Source organism: Euprymna scolopes, chromosome 18 (assembly GCF_053919585.1).
Source record: "Euprymna scolopes isolate OS-2025 chromosome 18, ASM5391958v1, whole genome shotgun sequence".
In the NCBI taxonomy this organism is placed as follows: Eukaryota; Metazoa; Mollusca; class Cephalopoda; order Sepiida; family Sepiolidae; genus Euprymna; species Euprymna scolopes.
The window spans coordinates 97,827,535-97,847,509 of record NC_136499.1 but is presented as its reverse complement, the minus strand read 5'-3'; the positions used below and the strand labels follow the sequence as shown (position 1 = coordinate 97,847,509).

General features: G+C 33.3%; 1 protein-coding gene across 2 annotated transcripts in view; it reads left to right on the top strand.

Annotated features, from left to right (window-relative positions):
* Positions 1–2,946: 2,946 nt before the first annotated feature.
* The window catches only part of LOC145297702 (retinoblastoma-associated protein-like), a 108,113-nt gene continuing 91,084 nt past the window's right edge, over positions 2,947–19,975 (top strand). The window contains exons 1-3 of one of the 2 annotated variants that reach the window (XM_080143902.1): positions 2,947–3,116; positions 4,969–5,258; positions 19,701–19,851. In XM_080143902.1, coding sequence (XP_080000028.1) covers positions 5,098–5,258; positions 19,701–19,851 — 312 coding nt within the window. In that variant the 5' untranslated portion in view covers positions 2,947–3,116; positions 4,969–5,097. Of the gene's footprint in view, positions 3,117–4,227; positions 4,645–4,968; positions 5,259–19,700; positions 19,852–19,975 lie in introns of those variants that run through there. The other variant, XM_080143903.1, reaches the window with a different exon arrangement.

The following is a 19,975-nucleotide window of genomic DNA, read 5'->3' as shown; positions in this document are numbered from 1 at the left end:
TGGAAAGCAATGGTTCCGTAGCAGAGGACGCAAGCTGGTTCCGAGCAGTGCATGAAGAAAAGTACATAAATTAAGCTGAGCTTGATGCTGTGCTCCGAGGTGTCAACCTTGCATTACAGTGGAAAGCCAAAACCATACATTTACAAATGGACTCTGCCTGTGTATATTGGTGGATAACTGACACCTTATCCAAACAGATGAGAGTGCACATCAAAGCACCCTTAGAAATGTTAATTAGGTGTCACCACTCCACGCTCTGAGATTTTGCCTAGGAATATGCACTAACAATCGATGTAGGGCTTGTTAAGTTTCACAATAACAGAGCTGACCAAGTTACCACAGCGATGGTTAAATGAAGTCTGTAAAGGGACAGAACTCAGAGAACTTGGGTGTGCTGTGGCCACAGGACACAAACATGTGCCTCAGATACAGACAATTCATTTGTCTAGTAAACATCCAGTGAAAAGGACATGGTACTTTGTGAAGTTAGTCAACCCACTAATAACTGGAACTGAAGTGCAGTCGGTGGTTGGGGATAGTAAAGAATGCGAGTTCATAGATCCAGCCCAGGTGCATTGGAAGCGAGGTAGGCTTGATGCCCCAGAAACCTGAAGCAGGCTTGCTATTGATATAACTCATTTCGGCACTCAGTTGTACTTGATGTTGATTAACTGTGGCCCTAGCCATTTTGCCATTTGGAGGCAGTTGCACCGACAGGGTTCTGCTAGCGTCATTAAACAGTTGCAGAGTATTCTATGAAAGGGGGCCACTGACTAAATTGCTCACAGATAATGGTGCAGTGTTTTGCAGAAAGACATTTGCTAACTTTACACAGATGTAGGGCATACACATTCAATTTTGGTGCGCCTACATACACTCCAGAAATAAGAGGTCCCATTGCACAATAAAGTGCATTGTGAATGAACAAAGTGCATGCTCTTAGAGGCAGTGTACAGGCACAATGTCATGCCTAAGGATGACAAGACGGCACCTGCGAATGTGCTATACAATTATAAGATCTGTGTCAAGGGTATCGATGAAGTGATAGTACCTGACACTACAATTGCTAATCCATACAAGGAAGGAGATGCAGTTTAGGGGAAGAGTCCATGAGGAAGATGTATGATGTAGTTTGGCACAGGAACAGTAACAAAAATAAATAGCCAACACTCAATCTCAGTTGATGGAACACAATGCCACATAAAGGATGTGTGCCCAGCATGTTGACATAATTGCGTAATCAGTGACGAACTCATCACATCAGATGACGAAGCCCTACTGCTGTACGAACAACAAGATGAAGAAATCTCCTCAGAAGATGATGCACCCAAAGATCCAGAGCAGGAAGAGCTTGATGATGCGGTAGACGAAGATACCACTGAGGAAGTTCTTGAGCCTGTACCATTGAGGCGAAGTACCAGGAGGAAACGGCCTGCCCAGCATTGTCATTTGTGTGATCTTGAGATCAGGGAGGAGTGTGACGAGCATGTATAAAAGCGCACAAGAATTGTGTGCCAGTGCATGAGTTGAGTCTACTTATGATAAAAAGCAAACCCAGGACTTTTAGATTGCCAATAAAAAGTCTGCTAATGAGCTGCATCCATCTTACCCCAAAGTCACCATTGCATTTTGCCCGCCAATTATAAAAAACGGGCTAATGAGTCATTCGGGGCGGTTGAAAAATATTGCTCTGATAACGTGTCTCATGTTACTGCATTTCGTATCGTGGCGTATCAATTCAATGAGATTGTTTGGTGGTGTGTTGTGTCAGTCGTCGGTGTTGCTTGGGAACTTGCCGTGTCAATTCAACGATATTGTTCAGTAGCGTGTTGATTTGATGAGATTGTTTGGTGGCGTGTCATGTCAGTCAACGGTGTTGCTTGGGAACTTGCCGTGTTGATTCAACGCTATCGTTCGGTGGCATGTTGATTTGACAAGATTGTTCAGTGGCATGTTGTATCGGTTGACAGTGTTGCTCAGGAACGTGGCATGTTGATTCAACGATATTGTTTAGTGGCTTAGCGTGTTGATTCGGCGGTATTGTTCGGGATTGCATGGATGAATTTGTTCAGGACTGTGCCTTCACGTGTGTTAAAATAATTTTTTTTTGGTGCTCTCTCTTTGCTCATGAAGCAGCAACTATTCAGTACTTTCACCTAACAATTTAATAAGCAAAAGATATTGTAAAAATTGGAGGTAAATTTGTAGCATATTACGTGAAATTGACGGACGTCTCAACAGCAATTAATCGTCTGCTATTTTAAAGTGTGATATTTTGCTATATTTCAGATCCATTTATAGAAACTGTGATTTTATTTTCACAATAAAATTGAAAAGAAAGAAAATAAAGAAAGATTTTCTAGGAGCCAAAGCTACAAATTTACCAAAACTGAATTTAACTTGAAAATCGTATTTAAGTCATATCACGGTTTCTACCTTGCAGGAATACCCGGTCTTCTCAATACTTATCCCTCCATTTATCTTAGTTTCCTTATTTCTATAATTTTTAAACATCACGTACTGATGACGTGTGTACGGGAATAAGCAAGCACGATTACAATATAATTTTGGAAATCGTACTCATGACAGCTTCTATTTTATAAGAAAGAAACTAAAGCCAATAAAGAATTTAACATCTTTATTCACAACATATTAAAGATTTCTATTCGATAACTTATGCGTTTGCTACTTATTATAAATAATGCACTAAAAACATTAAATACAACAGATAGTTTTTATTTCTGTAAATGCTTAAAACGGAAATAAATTGCATAAGGGACTATTTCGATTGAACACCGTGTTGCAACAACTTGTTTGTATTTTCACCGTCCGGTTAACTTCCACCAGGAGGAAGGGCAAGGTCAACCAATCAGAGACGTGGTAGGCGTGTACTAAAGGTCAAGGCCGGCGATTAACCAATCAGCGTCAAGTTTCATTCACTTTATAGAATTTTTCGCGGGGAAAATTACGCCGGCCTATCACTATTTCGTCTTTCTCTGAATTCGTCGTCCGCTATAAGTGAAGTTTAAACGCTTAGTATATAAATATACACGGTTTTGTACTATTTTTTTTTTTGACCCCATTTCTAAGTGCCTACATCAACTCCGAAGCAGCGTGTAAGTTTACACACACCCTTTTTTAATTTGTTTGTTGATGGTTTTTGATGAGATTTCCTCCCTAAAGTTGTCCCCCCCCTTTTTTTTTATTATTGTATTCGCGTGACTTACGACTACAACTATTTTCTAAACGCGCACTCTCGTTTTTTTTTTTAAAACTAAATTACAAACAAAAAAAATAACATCGACGCTTCGTTTCTTAGTCTACTTAAACAAACAAGGATTATATATGGTGCTAATGCAGAGAGTGATCTGCGCTATTTTTTAAATCGTATTTCCATGTTTAATTAAAGTTTTATGTTTTTTGTAAGGTTAAAGTACAGAATAGGTACAAAACACCCTCCCCTCCCATGTTAAAAATGGCTTTTTAAATAATAACGTTATTATTTCAGCACGGATCACTCTCTGCATGAGTACCATTTAATAATATAGTTGACTTGATTTCTATGATAAGTTTTAATTGTCAATATCGTAGTTTTGAGTTTTTACGATTTCATTATCAGAGCAGAGACATAGCTAAAAATAAGCAATTGACAGGAACAAAGTCGATTGCAAAATAGTATAAATAAACACTTCCTTTCGGTGTATGTCTACAATAAAACAAATTTGTTGGATAATCGTTAGTTTAACATTTTATATATTTTTGATCTAATTTAATAAAAAAAAATTATTTAGTTCCGCACATTTGTTTTAATTTAAAGTCTATACACGTTTTTTAGCCTTGTTTTCTTTTGGGTATCGCTTTTATTTTTCAGATTGAACCATAATGCTTCTAAACATGACCCTAGAAATAACATATCCTTTCCTAATATATATATATATATATATATATATATTATATATAATTCTTTATTTACATATTTCTCATGTAATTAATAAAGCATATCCTGCATTTTCCAGTAATATCGCTTTATTTTAAATCAGTGCTCGTTTTATTTATTTTTGACTCTCTAAATTTATTGACATAGTTTTAGTTTTTTTTTTTTTTTTTTTTTTTTTTTTTTTTTTCACTCCTGAAATTGATATCCGAATCTTTGGTTTTTTTTATTTTTTATTAATTTTTATTTTTTATTTATTTATTTTTTTTTTTTTTTAAAGAAAAAAAAGGGGGAAAAACAAACGCAAGTAGCTGGTGATCGCTTTCATCTCTTTATAATCATAGTGCCAAAAACATATGTGTGTATTTTTTCGAACTAAGTAATTTTAATAATTTCAAGTGTTTCCACTTCTGTTCTGAAGGTGGCATCATATCAAACATTAAAAAGAAAAAAAAAAAAAAAAAAAATTCTCAAACTCAGATTTAGGAGACGGACCGTCAACAGCACTAACAGCAGTCGTCAAAATCTCTTCACCAGCTGAGCCAACTTAGAATTCTCATTTCCTTTTTTCTTTTCTTTTTTTTTTTTTTTTTTAAACCTGATTTTATTTTTATTTAGACATTGTCCTTTTTTTTATCCAAAAATTATCCAAACACTTTCTTTTTCTATATTCTGTCTTGGGGAAATCAAATTTCGGTCGGAAGAAAGATGTAAGTGTTTATTCGTCACGCTCACAAAGGAAGACATTACAATTTTTGTTAGAAATTTATTTCCGTTACTATACAGACATTCATTTAACTATATTTATTTTCTGTTAGTATTATTAAGATTCATTGTTCTTTTAAAAAAATACTTTTTTAAATTTTATATTCCCAACTGTCTTCCTTTTTGTTTTTTTGTTTTTTACTTCGTCTTGACGCCATCACCGAGCGAGAGAAGCGACGACCTAGTAACAATTTTCCTTTTTTTAAAAAGCACTTTTCATTTATCGTTTTGTTATCCAATATCTCACGTTGTCTGTTTTTGTTTTTCAGCCTGGTAAAAGTAAAAAAGAAATTAAAGACAGACTTTATAACTGTAAAAAAAAAAAAAGTTAGACATTTAAGAGAGGAAAAAAAAAAAAAAACTCGTGGAAAAAAAAACCCGACCGAAAATAGTGTCTAATGGCGCCGCCAATGCAACCAAAGAGTGAGGTGAATCCGAGACGGAAAAACTCCCCTGAAGTCGTCCAAGAAGCTAAAAATTTACCCCAACAGCCTTCTTCATCAACATCCGACTCTAATTCGGTTCCAGTTTCTTTGTTCAGAGACTATAAACCCGACATGTAAGTATACAATCGTTGCTTCATCAAGTGGGGAGATCAGGTTTAATGTAAAAATTTTAGCAAAAAACTATACCCCTTTAATTCTTGATGAAATAAATAACAATTTTGCTCGTTTTTTCTTTTTAAATTTTCTTTTTATTTATCATTTAATTTTCCAATTCTTATACCTTTTATTTTTAATTCAATTCTCAAGATGCAATCATCGTTCTTGTATTTTGTTTATGACTCGTAAACGCAGTCAAACCGGAAAAAAGGTTTTTTTATATTAATCATCTTGTTTTTCCCCCTTGAAATGAATCTCTTTATTATAAAACAAAACTATTACATATAATTTAAAATATTTCTGCAGTTTCTATATTTTAATGTTTAAATCTTTTCTATATACCTTATTTATATTGGTTGCAGTACTTGTGCATAAATACGGACTGTGCTATTTTGAGATAGGGTTTTCAAGTTCAATTTTTAAGGTATCTTTTGTTTATTAATTTGTTAGGTGAAAGTACAGAATAGTTAATAAAACGGCGTTGTTTTGAAAACGCCTTCGCCTCCCCATATTAAGAATGGGTTTTTAAATGTTATTTCGACTCCGTACGTATTCTACGTAAGTGCCATATTATTAAATACTGAACAACACTAAATTCTCTTTTGCCCGTTTCGAATAATAGTATACAATATCGGTTACATATTTTTGCATTTCGAAAAATTTTAATTAATCCCACATGCATATTTCACAAGAAGCTTCAAAAAATGAGCACGCACACATTTAGCAATGTATGTATAATATACATTGTATATTCTTCCATTTTTAAATGCGTCTATAGACTAAGTTTTTTTTTCATCTCCGATACGAAGTGCTACCAATTGTGTTGCGTAAAGTTTTGTCGGCTGATTTTGAAATATGCTGTGGTTTATTATTGTCTCTTATACAATACCATTTATGTTATTAATTATTGTTTATTGTATTTTAACGTACATGAATTATCTCCCAATTTTATAATCTTAAAGCATTTAAGATAGGCATATATATATATATATATATATATATATATATATATATATATATATATTAGTAAAAACTAAAGGGTTATAGTACGCGAAAAAAAGTGCTTGGTGTAACGAATTATTCCCGTTTATTTATCCCCGTAACATCTGTTAACACTCATAAAAAATGAATATTATTTCCGATAAAATCTTTGTTTTAAATGTTTTTAATTTTCTTAAAATATTGTTTATATATATATATATATATATATAATCTCATGACTGACCTTTTTACTATTTTTTTTGTGTGATCACTAAACATTTTTCTATTGGCTTCCTATGACTCGGATACTCTCACACACACACAAACAAAAATGAATTTTGGAATTTCCGTTTAAAATGAGTTTTTCATTTTCAGAGAAAAAAAATGGATTACCATTTATGAATTTAAAAAAAATAAATTTCCCTTCGTATTTTACAAAAAAAAGTTAAGATTGTAAACATTTGGAGACGGGGGGGGGGTAGGTTCTTAAAAGTAAATATACAATGTCGATTTTCACCCAATCTCCTTTGCATGAAAGGAAGAGGTGTGTGTGGATATATATATATATATATATATATATACACAAAAGACGTTCACCCTTCCGTTTCTAATAAAAACAACAAAAAATATCTAACACGCGTATCCATAGTAGTACCACATTTGGTAGTTTTTTTTAAAATTGGTAACGTGTTATTTAATTCAAAAATATTTTCTGTGTGTAATATATATATATATATATATATATATATAGCGTTTAAAAAATATTATCCACTGACACCTTTCGTCTACGACTCCTGAGTGACTGATATATATATATGTAGAGACAGAGAGAGAGAGAGAGAGAGAGAATGAAATTATGGACCAAATAAAATATGGGTATATATGAATGTATTTTTCATCAACCCCCCCCCCCCAGAATCTGCTATTCCAACTCTAATAGCGAACTTCCCAATTACCCACTCTTCCAATATCATTACAACGCAGAACTCTACACAACTTTCCTCTACTTCTAACTCCCCGATCCTAATGCACCTCCTTGGCCCTGTCGGTGGGGCATTAGAATATGCCGACTGCCTCCCTGCAGAGGGTAAAAGTCCCTCAATGGGGGTCCTGGATATGACCTTAAACTATATCCAGTCACCCTTTAATTACCATTGCTCCCAGGTCCACTCTGACCCGGAGTGGTAGTACCTGTTAGGGTTCCAACTATGGGTTAAATAGAAACCGACATGAAAACAAATATATTCTATTAAAAAAAATTTTCTTCAAAATCTTTGGATTCGGCATTAAATAACCCGAAAAGGGTTGATATGCCGTAAAACAAAAACAACCAACCAACCTAATGCACCTCTTAGAATACACACACTGGATTGTCCGCTTTTCCTATTAAGACCCGCATCTCTAATCACATCTCCTTTATCGCTAGGGACACATCTAAAGCAAAACCCCTCTCTAACCATTCAAGACAAATGATACTAATTATTCCTTAAAATGCACAATAAAAAAAAAAATCAGTTTTACCATCCAGAGTCCCAATGTTGGCATCTATATAACCCTGAGGCCACTATTATACTTACAGCACCTAGAAGGCTCAATGTAATAATTTCTAAGAAAAAACTTATAGCCCACTGTAGGCACAAAAAGAAATTTAAGCATGGAAACTTAATGAACTCCACCCATAAGCCTCCCTCCAATTATGACTTATCCTTATCTGCCTATAATTCCGCTATATCTATCTTAATCCCCCCAGATAGCTTATAATCTACTCCATCATAACCCCTATAACAATTTGATCTATTTTTATTAGTAGTTATATGCTCTATAATATATATATATATATATATAGATTTTGTTATTGTTTTTTTTTTTTTTTTTCAAGCGATACATACGGTTAATATTGGCTCCGCCTCGGAGCTCATTTTTTTTTATTTACTTAGAAAGTCACCCTTTTTAATTTGGACGTATATAACATTTTTTATTTTTATTTTTTTATTTATTTTTAAAACGGTAATCTACGTACACGCGTGTTTCGAGGTCATTACCTCTCGTCAGCGTAGTTCAACTGTTTCTAGGGATCGAACCTCAGACCATGTTTACCACAGTCCGGTGCCTTAACCGTTAGGCCATAATCCCTAGATTAATTATACTGTTTATTTTTATCGCTTATAAATTTAGATTTTGTTATTGTTGTTTTTTTTTCAAGCGATACATACGGTTAATATTGGCTCTGCCTCGGAGCTCATTTTTTTTATTTACTTAGAAAGTCGCCCTTTTTAATTTGGACGTATATAACCTTTTTTATTTATTTATTTTTAAAACAGTATATATATATATATATATATATATATATATATATTATATATATCTTAATATAAAAGGAAAAGAGAAAGATCAATTCCACAAAAGGAGACTTATCCGGATAATGCCAAGCTCAACAATAATTATTGGAGCTTATACAATAGAACAACAAGAGTATGAAATGAAGACACTATATATTGGTAGATATAGAATGGATCATTTATTGAATAATGGAATACAGGCAAAATTTGGGGGATAGAAGGGACTCTTTATGCCAGGGCATTTCGAAGCCTATTGCTTCTCATCAGAAGAGTAGAGAAGGTGCTAGGTAGCATGGGGAAGATGCAGCGTCTAGCGTAAGGTTCATTAAGGATGAAAAAGATTAAGAGGAATTATAGAATGTTGGGAAGCTTTATTGAATTCTAAATAAGAAGCTTATTATATATAGTATGATATATAAGAATATATATAGTCTTTAACATAGTATTGAGATTAAGGGGTATATGTATTATGGTTAAATAGGTGTATTGTTGCTGTGTGGTAATTTATTTTAACGGTTTGTGGGGTGTCTATTTTCTATGGAGTGGGTAATTTTGATTAATTATATATAGCATTGTTTTTAAAATATAATTATCCACTGACACTTGTTTTGTTGTCTACAACTCATCAGAGTGGCTGAATCTAGCGAGATAGATTCAGCCACTCTGAGTCGGAGATGACGAAACGCGTGTCAGTGGATAATTATATTTTAAAACAATACTATTTATATATATGTGTGTGTGTGTGTGAATATATATATATATATATATATATATTATAGAGCATATAACTAATAAAAATAGATCAAATTGTACCAAATTGGTTAAAGGGAAAATTATTCCCAACTCGCATTTAGGTGAAAATGCACTTTCGTAAATAATTGAATTCATTCAAAACATATCCCAAAAAGAAATAACCTCTATATAAATAGTATAATATACTATTTATAATAGTGTATATAAATAGTGTGTGTATGTATGTATGTGTATATATATATATATATATATATATATATATATATATATATATATATATATATATATATAGTTGTATGCTCCCATCTTCTGTGTACCCTACTATATATGCCCATTTTTTATTTTTTTTACTACACTGTAACCCCTCTCCCTTAATTTTCATGTGGATATCTAACCTGTTAACCTTGAAATTTCCCCTATTTAAGCTTATCCACTTACAGCTAGTAACCCTATGTACTTTTTCACTTATACATTATCTAATAGCATCAGACCCTTAACTATTGTTTCTTCCACCAGTCATACCCATATATTTATCTGTAGACCCACCCTCTCTGAAAAACCACATCTTAACATTGTTTTAATATAATCTGACCTTTTAACCTCTTTAAATTAACTTAATCTCATTCGACCAATAGACTCTACTTCTCTCATATATTTACATAACCAATACTTCACTTTTCCCAGGTCTTTCCCTCTCTGAGCAAGATATTAGAACACAGGGCCTTGGCCTTTATTACATCATTGCACCCCCCCCCCCCGAAACAATTCCCCTATTATATTTGAACAGTACAGAAACCAAGATCTCTCTCTCTCTCTCTGCCTGTTTTTAACTTAAAACTGGTCACCTTGCCGCATTTTACCATTTTTCTCCCCTTTCGCACTTTCCGATTCTAGCTTAACTCTTTCATTAATAACTGCAGTTAATTTAGCCATCCTAGCACTCAAATTTAATTCTATCTCTCCCCCTCAAACCCTAATTATACTCAATAACTCTTACTAACATTTTAAGATTCCCACTTGAATATATAATCAAAAGCCTAAGCCTCCCATCACCATAAGTTTCATATGAATATGAGCCCCCACCCCCTCCATTAAAACCTTTTTCAATAAAAGACTCCCTTTGTTAGCTTTTAAATAAAATCTAAATTTCCCTCATCACATTGCTCATCACATTGCTCATCCTCTCCTTGCTTCCCTATTAGAATCTGTGTGCGTGTGTTTATATCCCCCCTATCAGCCATCATTTCATTGTTGCTATCCGAGCTGTGATTTACTTGTTTTCACCCCTAAATTTGGATATTAAATATTTTTATGAGATCATTTGATAATATTGTCCATCTAAATATTTACTGCTCCGATTTCTATAAATTTGGCTGATTTTTCGTTGAACTCTGAGATGATATTCCATTTCTAATTTGGAAAAATTCTTGCAACAAAATTCTGGATTTATATCCGATAGAAACATTTCATCTCAACATCTTTATCAACATACAGCTGAACTCGGCTTATGAATGATATTATCTCGCAAATGCCTTGGACCTCTCCCTGAACAAGATGCCTGCCTCCAATTCTCTCCCAATCTGTATAAGCATTTAATGGACACATAAGTTTATGTAATTGCTATTGTTTACTTTATTTTTTTTATATTCCTTTATTTGTATACTCATATACTATATTTTTTTTCTTCTCTCCTCACTCATTATCTACCTCTTTATCTTCATAAACATCTCTCCCTTTATTTTTGCCTTGGCACAAATCTCATCTTTTTTTTTTATATACCCCCCCCCTTTTAGTATTCTTTTAGAATGCACCTTATCTTAGTCCCCAATTCAGTTCCCCTCTAGACTCCATATAACCCGTTACTTGTATAACCGCAACTTCCATCTCCAACCTTTCTTCTTGTTTCTCATCTACGTCGTGTCCTATACCTCATCCATTTTCATTCCATGTTCATGTTATTCCTATTTTTCTTTTGTCTATTTCCACCTTCCTAATTTTTCTTTCCTAATGTACCCTAAGCTAGATGTTACGTTACCTTATATCTGTAACCTAGCTCTTTTCTCTTCTGATGAGAAGCATTGGGCTTTGAAATGTCTGGATATAAAGAACATCTATAAATCCTCTTCCCATTGAACTGACAAGTAAATTCATATATACTAGGTACGTGCAAAATGAATGCCGATGCTCAAAATGTATAAACATTTTGACCCCTCCCTTTACTTAAAAATTCACCAAAAATCATAAAATGAACCAATTTTAATGAAATTTTCAGTATTTATCAAAATGATCACAGAATAAAATGAACCCATTTTTATTTGAATCGTCGTGGAAATGTATTATTTTGTGTAAACAAAAAACGCCTTTACTAAAGTTATGGTTTTCAGTAGTAAAAAAAAATAAATAAATGAATTTACTTTTTATTTTTTTATGGAAATAAAAGCATCATAAATTGTAACAATAAAAAAAAAAAATTTTTTTTTTTCAGGGATATTATGAAAAAAGCCCTGAATGTCCGTATTAATGAATTCAATATAACTCGAAGAAAAGTTAATTTCTCAAACTACCGATATTATCATTGTTTAATATTTTGACACAAAAAAAATTATTGCAAAAAAATTTTTCTTTTAGATTACATGTTTTGCATAATTTTTGTAAGATTCTAATATTTTCCTTGCTTGCATAAACAGGAAACTTCCAGCGTAACATAATTTTTATATAATTTTGAAAAATAAAATTAAAAAAAAATTTTTTTTTATTTGAAAGCAGAAACACAGAAAAATAATTAAATTAAAAAATATGGCAAAAATTATACAAACGTTCATGATAGGAATGTACATATGTACATCTGGGGGGGGGGGAGAAAACTAGCACTCTCTACCTCCCAACTACCTGATGTCATTTTCAGACACCTTTTTGACTTTGACATTTTGGGCTTCTGTAGAATCCATGCTTACACGACTTTGTTTTTGCTTGTGCAAAGTCAGAATCTCTTGCTTTTGGGAACTAATTAAGCTATTTTTTTTGTATAAACAAGTTTTTATTTATTTTTTTTTTTTTTTAACTTTTTTTAAAAAATTTTTATTTATTTATTTAATTCAATATCTTAGGATTTTACTTTACTAATTATTTTTTTAAATAGATCCAGAAAACTTTCAAAGGATTTTTACAATGAATTTATTTAACTTCAAAATGTAACTGAATTTGTCAGCTTCTGAATTTTGCTGTGAAAACTTTTTCATTATAACTTTTTTTTTTTTTTTTCTTCACGTGTACAAATGTTTTCCTTTTGAAAATTAACTTTAGTCTAATCTTTCAAATAAAATCAAAAAGTAGTCGGAAACCTACCAAAATAATGGACAAAACCGGCTTTCAAAACCATGTCCCCCTATCTTTTTTCCACCATTATTGTTTGTACCTAATACATATTTATATTTTGGTATTCTATAATTCCCTTCTGTGTTTATGCTCCATCCTCATATGTTGAGTTTCTAATATCTTGATATGTCTTCATATAAAGAATCGATCTATATTCTTTAATCCTATTTGATGTTTGTGATTAATCAGACATTCAAGATGTATGTATAAAGAATAGAAAGTTAGATTCCTGTAACATTGTTACTAATTTAATAAAGATGTTTACTGAAATAAAATATTCTTATGGTCATATATTTTGAATCTTGCTAATGAATTGCAAATGAAACATGTCTGTGGATAATTGGATAATTAAAGAAAAAAACTATATGTTGCTCCCATCTAGTTGCATCGCACGAATAACTGGTCCTGGATATGACCTTAAACTATATCCGATGGTAAGGCCCCACCTTGCGGGCTGTGGGGAGTGTGGACCCACCCCTTAATTACCATTGCTTCCAGGTCCACTCTGACTCGGAGTGTTAGTACCTGTTAGGGTCCCAACTATGAGTTAAATAGAAACTGACTTGAAAAAAAAAACAAATATATTCTATTAAAAAGATTTTCTTCAAAATCACTGGATTCGACATTAAATAACCTGAAAAGGGTTGATATGCCGCAAAACAAAAACCAACAACACGAATAACTGTATTCATTCAGAATTATCACAAAACAAAATCTCACACACACACACACACGCACATTTTAATGTGATTTTTTTAGAGGTTGGCGGTCCAGTATTTATTTCTGTAGCGATCAGTACAACAGTTTCAATAAAAAATGTCTATTGGCACTACAAATGCAATTCCGTTTTGATTACTGAAACCCATAATTGATACAGGAGTACATGAATGTGTGTAAACATAAATCCTCATGTTATAAAAATATAATTTTTATGTATCAACTTCCAGTATTTACTTCAACAGTGCTCAATGTGTGTAGAGTAAGTTATGAAAATATATGGCAATTAGATTACGGATTCTTTCGTGTTTCATCCCCATATAGAAAATCGTCTGGCTAATATATGTATACTAAGCTTTTAATATATGTATACTAAGCTTTTTAGTCCATGAAAAATAGGTAAAAGTTATAGCCCATTGATTTAGAATGAATCCTTTGACAAATTGATGTTTAATATGATTAAATTTGTGTTCATTTTTGCATTCAGTACTAACTAATCCATAACTGTGCATTGAACAGATACCATAATACTTAGTTTGCTGCACCTTATCGTAGCAAAGGTTCATAGAAAATTTTGACTAGATTGGCTCAATAGTTTAAGAAAAAATGGAATGGACAGACAGAAATATAATGTGTATGTATGCATGTATATTTGCATCAAGCACATCTGATTGAACACAAGTTTTTCTTTTTTACGATCTTTCTGGATATCTTTTCCATTTGCCGAGTGATCTTTTTAATGTTAGCAGGTATGAACAAGTTTTGGGCACTATTTTATACAACATGCCTGTTGAAATTAAAAAGACCACTTGGCAAATGGAAAAGATATCCAGAAAGATTGGACCCCCCCCCAAACTGCTCAATAAGACGTGTGTGTGTGTATATTATATAATCTTCCAGGTTAATATAATTGCGATAGAACATTGAATGAATTTAATGAGGACTGAAATTTAGTAAAAGCAACATTGATGATGATGCCTCTAGTTAGTTATTACTAGTTAACTGAAACATATTCATGAATGTGTAGTGATACCTAAATGTTTATGTAAAAAAAACTAAAAATATATATAATTTTCAAAAATAGACTTAAACTGCATCTCCAAAAACTAAAATGCACGTCAACGAACCCTGCAGTTGTTGCTCCACATAAAAATTCCAGAAAACGGAAGTTTTTTTTTTTTTTTTTTTTTTTTTTTTACAACGCATTCATACATGCAGCAAAGTTAGATTCAAGATCATGCTAATTTTTCAAATTGGAGATTATTCTCCTTACACAAGAGAATAACTTTATAATAAAATCCCCGCATTGAACAAATAGCACAAAACACACAGCATACAGAACATATACGTGCATATGAAAATATGTATGGAAAAAAATATATGCACATGTATGCGTCCATATACATAATATATTGACTTAAACACACAAATAAGACGGGTCATTGCGGACAGACGAACGGGCAAGGATGATTTTACAAGTTTGTCCTCCTTTTCTCAGGGGACCAAAAAAACATTCAGTTCCACGCCTAATTCTGTATCATTGACTAAAGAATTAACATGTTTCGACAAACTTTAATGGCATGCCCTAAGATGTGCTCATGATGACCCGGATAGTGAAGTGACCAGTTGAGAACTTTTTGCCAAATGAGATTTTATGATACTTCCATGTGCCAGGTCATCTGCTGCCATATCTGACATGCCAATCTCTCATGTGGCAGGGTTGATAAGTTTGCATTGAACTAATGAATTGTCGGAATAAAATGAAAATGGCAAGATGGAACATATGCATGCTACGAGTACTGGGAACGCAGTTCTTCATTACTATCTATATCACAACGGTTTAACTGAGTTTTTTTTTTTTTTACACGGTGGTCACCACTTATCAAGGCCCGGAAGCCACTCGGGGATAAGGGTTATTGCAAGTACAGTACGTTAGTGTGGAGATTTGAAAGTGTTTACTTAAGGGGGCGGTTCATTAGGAATTTGTTAACGTTGGACTTGAAGACATCCAAGTTGTAGTCAGGTGGGAAGCAAGCAGACGGAACAGAGTTCGCAATGACCAGATGATTCGCAGTAGCTAAGTTGGAGAGTGGGTCACATTTTTCACATTGAACATTAAACTCTGTTCTGAAACTCTAGCAGCTCTTTTGGCATAGGAGTTGATTTTCCATTGGTTGACGATAAGAGCTATCATCAACGTCGTTGCTTTATATGCACCAACATTTATCACAGCTAAGGAGAACATCCCATCTGTTGTCTGGTAGTTGCGAGTGACCAGAATGCCCAAATGGGGGCCAACACGTGAATCCCTGAGGTGTGTACTAGAATATTTTGGCTCGGACATGTGTGAAAAACGTGACCCACTCCCCAACTTAGCTACTGCAAATCATCTGGTCATTGCGAATAGTTGGTTTCAGCACCCGCTTAGGCATCTCGTGTGCATGTTGCTTCAATGATGGTCGTACATCCAATCAAATAGATTATATCTTAGTCTGTGAAAGATGAGCGATTTATCGACTCTGGTATATCACGGAAGTTACGATACAGAAAGTGAACATGCCTCTGTTCATAGATTTGTTGATGTAAATCTTTTTTTGCTAAAAAAGGTAAAGTGGTTTGTAAAGCGTCACTTGTGGTCGAACATAGCCAACTTCAAAATCTGCTTGCTTTTCTCAGTCTGATATTGCGCTACAAAGTCTGTCATGCTAGAAGCAATACTACTGCATTCAAGTCGCACGCCATCCGGGTTGGATAACTGGTGGAATGCTGGAATTTGAAATGTGTTGCTAAAGTGCAACAAGAACTGTGGGGAGGGAGATATTGGATTTCCGGGCGAGAAACCTTTCAAGTGTTTGTGTGCGATCACTGCACAGGTCTTGATTTTCTGCTTTTTGTGTTCGAATTGAGTATTTGATTTTTACAGTGTTCATCATGTCTCGATAAAAGGTGTAACAAAAGGATTTCCCTTCCGAACAAAATTGCAGTTAAAATTGTACTTGCTTTCATGACAAACTTGCAACCAGTCCTTCCTATCTGAACACAAAATGACCTCCCAAAGGCCCATTAATCTCCCAGATTGACAGAATCCAACATCTCTCCTCTGTTGTGCTCGGACTATATAGATAGTTATAACTATTTGTTTCATTATATGAACTGCATTGAATGCAGGGAACAAACTCTTACAAATTCAATAAAAAAAATTATTTTTTATTCAGAGCATACAATTGTTTTGACCCACCACCAAGATATTTACAATGTTCACAATTTGAAATGTATTTATTTTATCTTGGTGAGGCAATCCTCAGTACTGATGTAAATCTATTATAATAAAGTTATATTCCTGTCTGTTCACAATGTAATTAATATGTACAAAAGGTACAGGTTCACAAATTAATGTTCATACTGAAAACGGACTTATGTACAGTTTTATTTCAGTATGATTTCTATATATACTCTGTATTAAAAACAAACAAAAACAATTACATTGAATGAGTACCTTCATTTGCATATTACATTAAATAAAATCTATTTTAATAATTAGCTCGATGTTATTAATTATTTGATAGAATCGTTTTTGTTCTATTTAGAAATATTAAAGTTGATTTATTTTCAACTATAAATAGTTGACAAGTTACTTTTCAAACTGGAAGTAAGCTTATTTAAGCTATGAGAGTTATTTCCCCTTTAAGTTTATTTTGAGTTACGTCACATTTGATTTTAATAGATTTTAATAGATGGATGTTTTCTACTTCTCTAAATCCAACTTGTCACTTTTTGTAGCAAGCTAGGATATTCAGTGTCACTTAAATCATGACTAAACCCTCTGCCCAGCAATATCTTTCAATCTGACAGCAAATTTTTCAGTCATAAAGTGCATACATTGTAATACATGTTCACAACGAAATTTTATTTCATGCTTCAGCAATTCTGGGTGTGAACATATGAATCTGAAAGCCAGCGAAGTTGTGCTGTTTTCTGGCTTTTTAGGCATGTTCACCTATATTAGACACGTAGATCAAAAAAGATCTTGTTGATGAGATTATTAATAATTTTGTGCATTTACTAAATTGGTTAGTAGGAAGCAAAGTTTTCAGAGTATGGCAGATATCTGATCGAGAGTATTTGCTTGGTTGCATGTCTTTGAATGGTTTTTAGGCAATCAATGTTTTCAGCAAGATTCCAGACTAATAACGGCAGCAACAGTTTTGTGGGTACAAATTTTGATGCTGTTCTGAAGAAAAAATGCTGTTTAAATAAAATCTGTATTCTGTTGTATAAACTGAAAATGAACATTGTCTAGAAACAGTTGTAAACAGATTTGATTGTGTGTGCTTTTTATTTGGAATATGGCATGAAAATAATTTAAATCTTCAAAAATACACTCACATATATTTAGACATTCATTAATAAATATCATTGAATGTTTTTGTTTGATTAGCCCCCCCCCCCCAAAGTCCATCGCATATTTTTGCATTGTATGGTTTTATTGTCATCAGGCAGGGTATTAGTATGGGTTTGAACTTGGTATCTTTTTTTCTATAGTTTTTTAACAGTATGTATCAGTGATGCTGTATTTGGGATGTGATCACATGTTAAGTGCATGACTTTCAATATTTTATTTCAAAACTATACTTTAATATTTGTTGGGTGTTGAAATACAGGGTGGAATGAAGTGTTGCCCTAAAGAAAACAACACTAGAGCTTTATTTTAAAAACTTATTGAATAAAACAATTCAGGTAACTTGATTATGTAGTAGAACTGACATTTGTTCAATGTAGCCGCTTTCAGCCTCAATCACTGCCTCATTATAGGTCTGGAACTGGGAGCATGCAATTTCCACAAGCGCCGGCAGAAGCTCGGGAGATTGCAGCGATCATGTTAGCTATGGCGCTGTGGGAAATCATGTTGGTTATGTACTCGATGGATGATCAAACGAAGTAGTCCAGCGGGTTCAGGTCAGGGGAGGAGGTAGGAGGCAGTGAGAGAAGGGTACGAAGTCGTAGCACTCCTTTTGAAGCCAAGCCTGGATGTCTTTGAACTTGTAGGTTGGTGCAGTCCTGCTGCTATACCCAAGGTCTGCTAACGGCCACCTAATTGCACCAGGGGATCACCACACTCTTCAGCACATCCAGGTACAGTTTGGTGTTGACTTTTAAGCCAACTTCGAAGATGTGAGGTGGTCCTCACTTGAAACCACACCAAAGACCATAACCATGACTGGAAACTTTTTCATCACCTTGGGCATGCTCCTGTTATTCATGGCAATCCAGTGATGCATTTTGAGGCTGCTGGCAATGGTCCTGTTGTCATAACTTGGATCGGTAGAGAGCATGAGTTATACACTGGCGCATCTCCGATCTTGCTTGTTGAACATTGTGTCTAAGGCTCCTATCGTTCTTGTGATTTGTACACAACTGGTCAACTAGTAGATTGTCTGCAACAAAAGAAAGGAAAACGGTTTTCATCAAATAGAAACAGAACAGTTTTTTTTTTTTTTTTTTTTATTTTATTTTATTTATTTATTTATTTTTTTTTTTTTTTTAGGGTGACAATTTTATCGTTCCACCCCCTCTCGTAGAATGATCATGCACTTTTTTATTCTTGGTCAACTAATAATTCATGCTATATATATAAATATTAGAGATGAGGAATAAATTATAACTTTATATCATCAGAACAATAAGGAAAAGTTAAGGGGGAAATATATGAAAAAACCTATTTAGGCCATGGGATTTCGAAGCTAAATGCTTCTCATCAGAAACATACAAAATGCAAATATAGAAAAAGCTGGCTTAATGACATTTAGAAATGAATGAATGAAAAAATAGTAATTAAAAGTAGGTTATGGGTAAATCAGAAAAAATATAGGCAATTATGAAATTATTAGAATCCTTAAAGAGTCAAAAAAAGGAAAAAATAGGGAAGATAAAAGAAAGTCGAAAAACAAGGGGAGGAGATAAAAACAGTAAATTGGTTCTTTAATTGCATTTATCTTCTGTATTTAAAGCTATTCTGTTTTGCTCTGTTCATGAATAAAGAGTTTATTTGAAGTGTGAGTACATGTTTGTTTTTTAAAAAATTTTTTAGATTTAAAAAAAAAAGATAAAAATCTTTTTATATATATATATATACACCCTGTAGGTGTATTATATACATGACGCATTGATATATTTTTTCTAATTTTCAAAATTTTTCTCTTTTAATCCTACTTGGAACCCGGAATCGTCCCACAGTAATGGAACTCTGCAAGGAAATAGCATAATGTCAAAATTAAAAGAAGAGTTTGCAGAACTGTGTTCCAGGCTTAGCATTTCTGAGACGCTTAAAAAGAAAGCTCAGGACCAATGGGAAGAACTCTGGCTCTCTGAACCAAAACTCTTTGACGTAAGTTGTAATTTACATTCATAAAATCTAAAGTTGTAGACGTCTTAAAATTCTTTGAAATATCTTTGCTTGTTCAGCACGGGCTACGGGTGAAAATCACATTCCAAGTAAAAATTGTTTGATA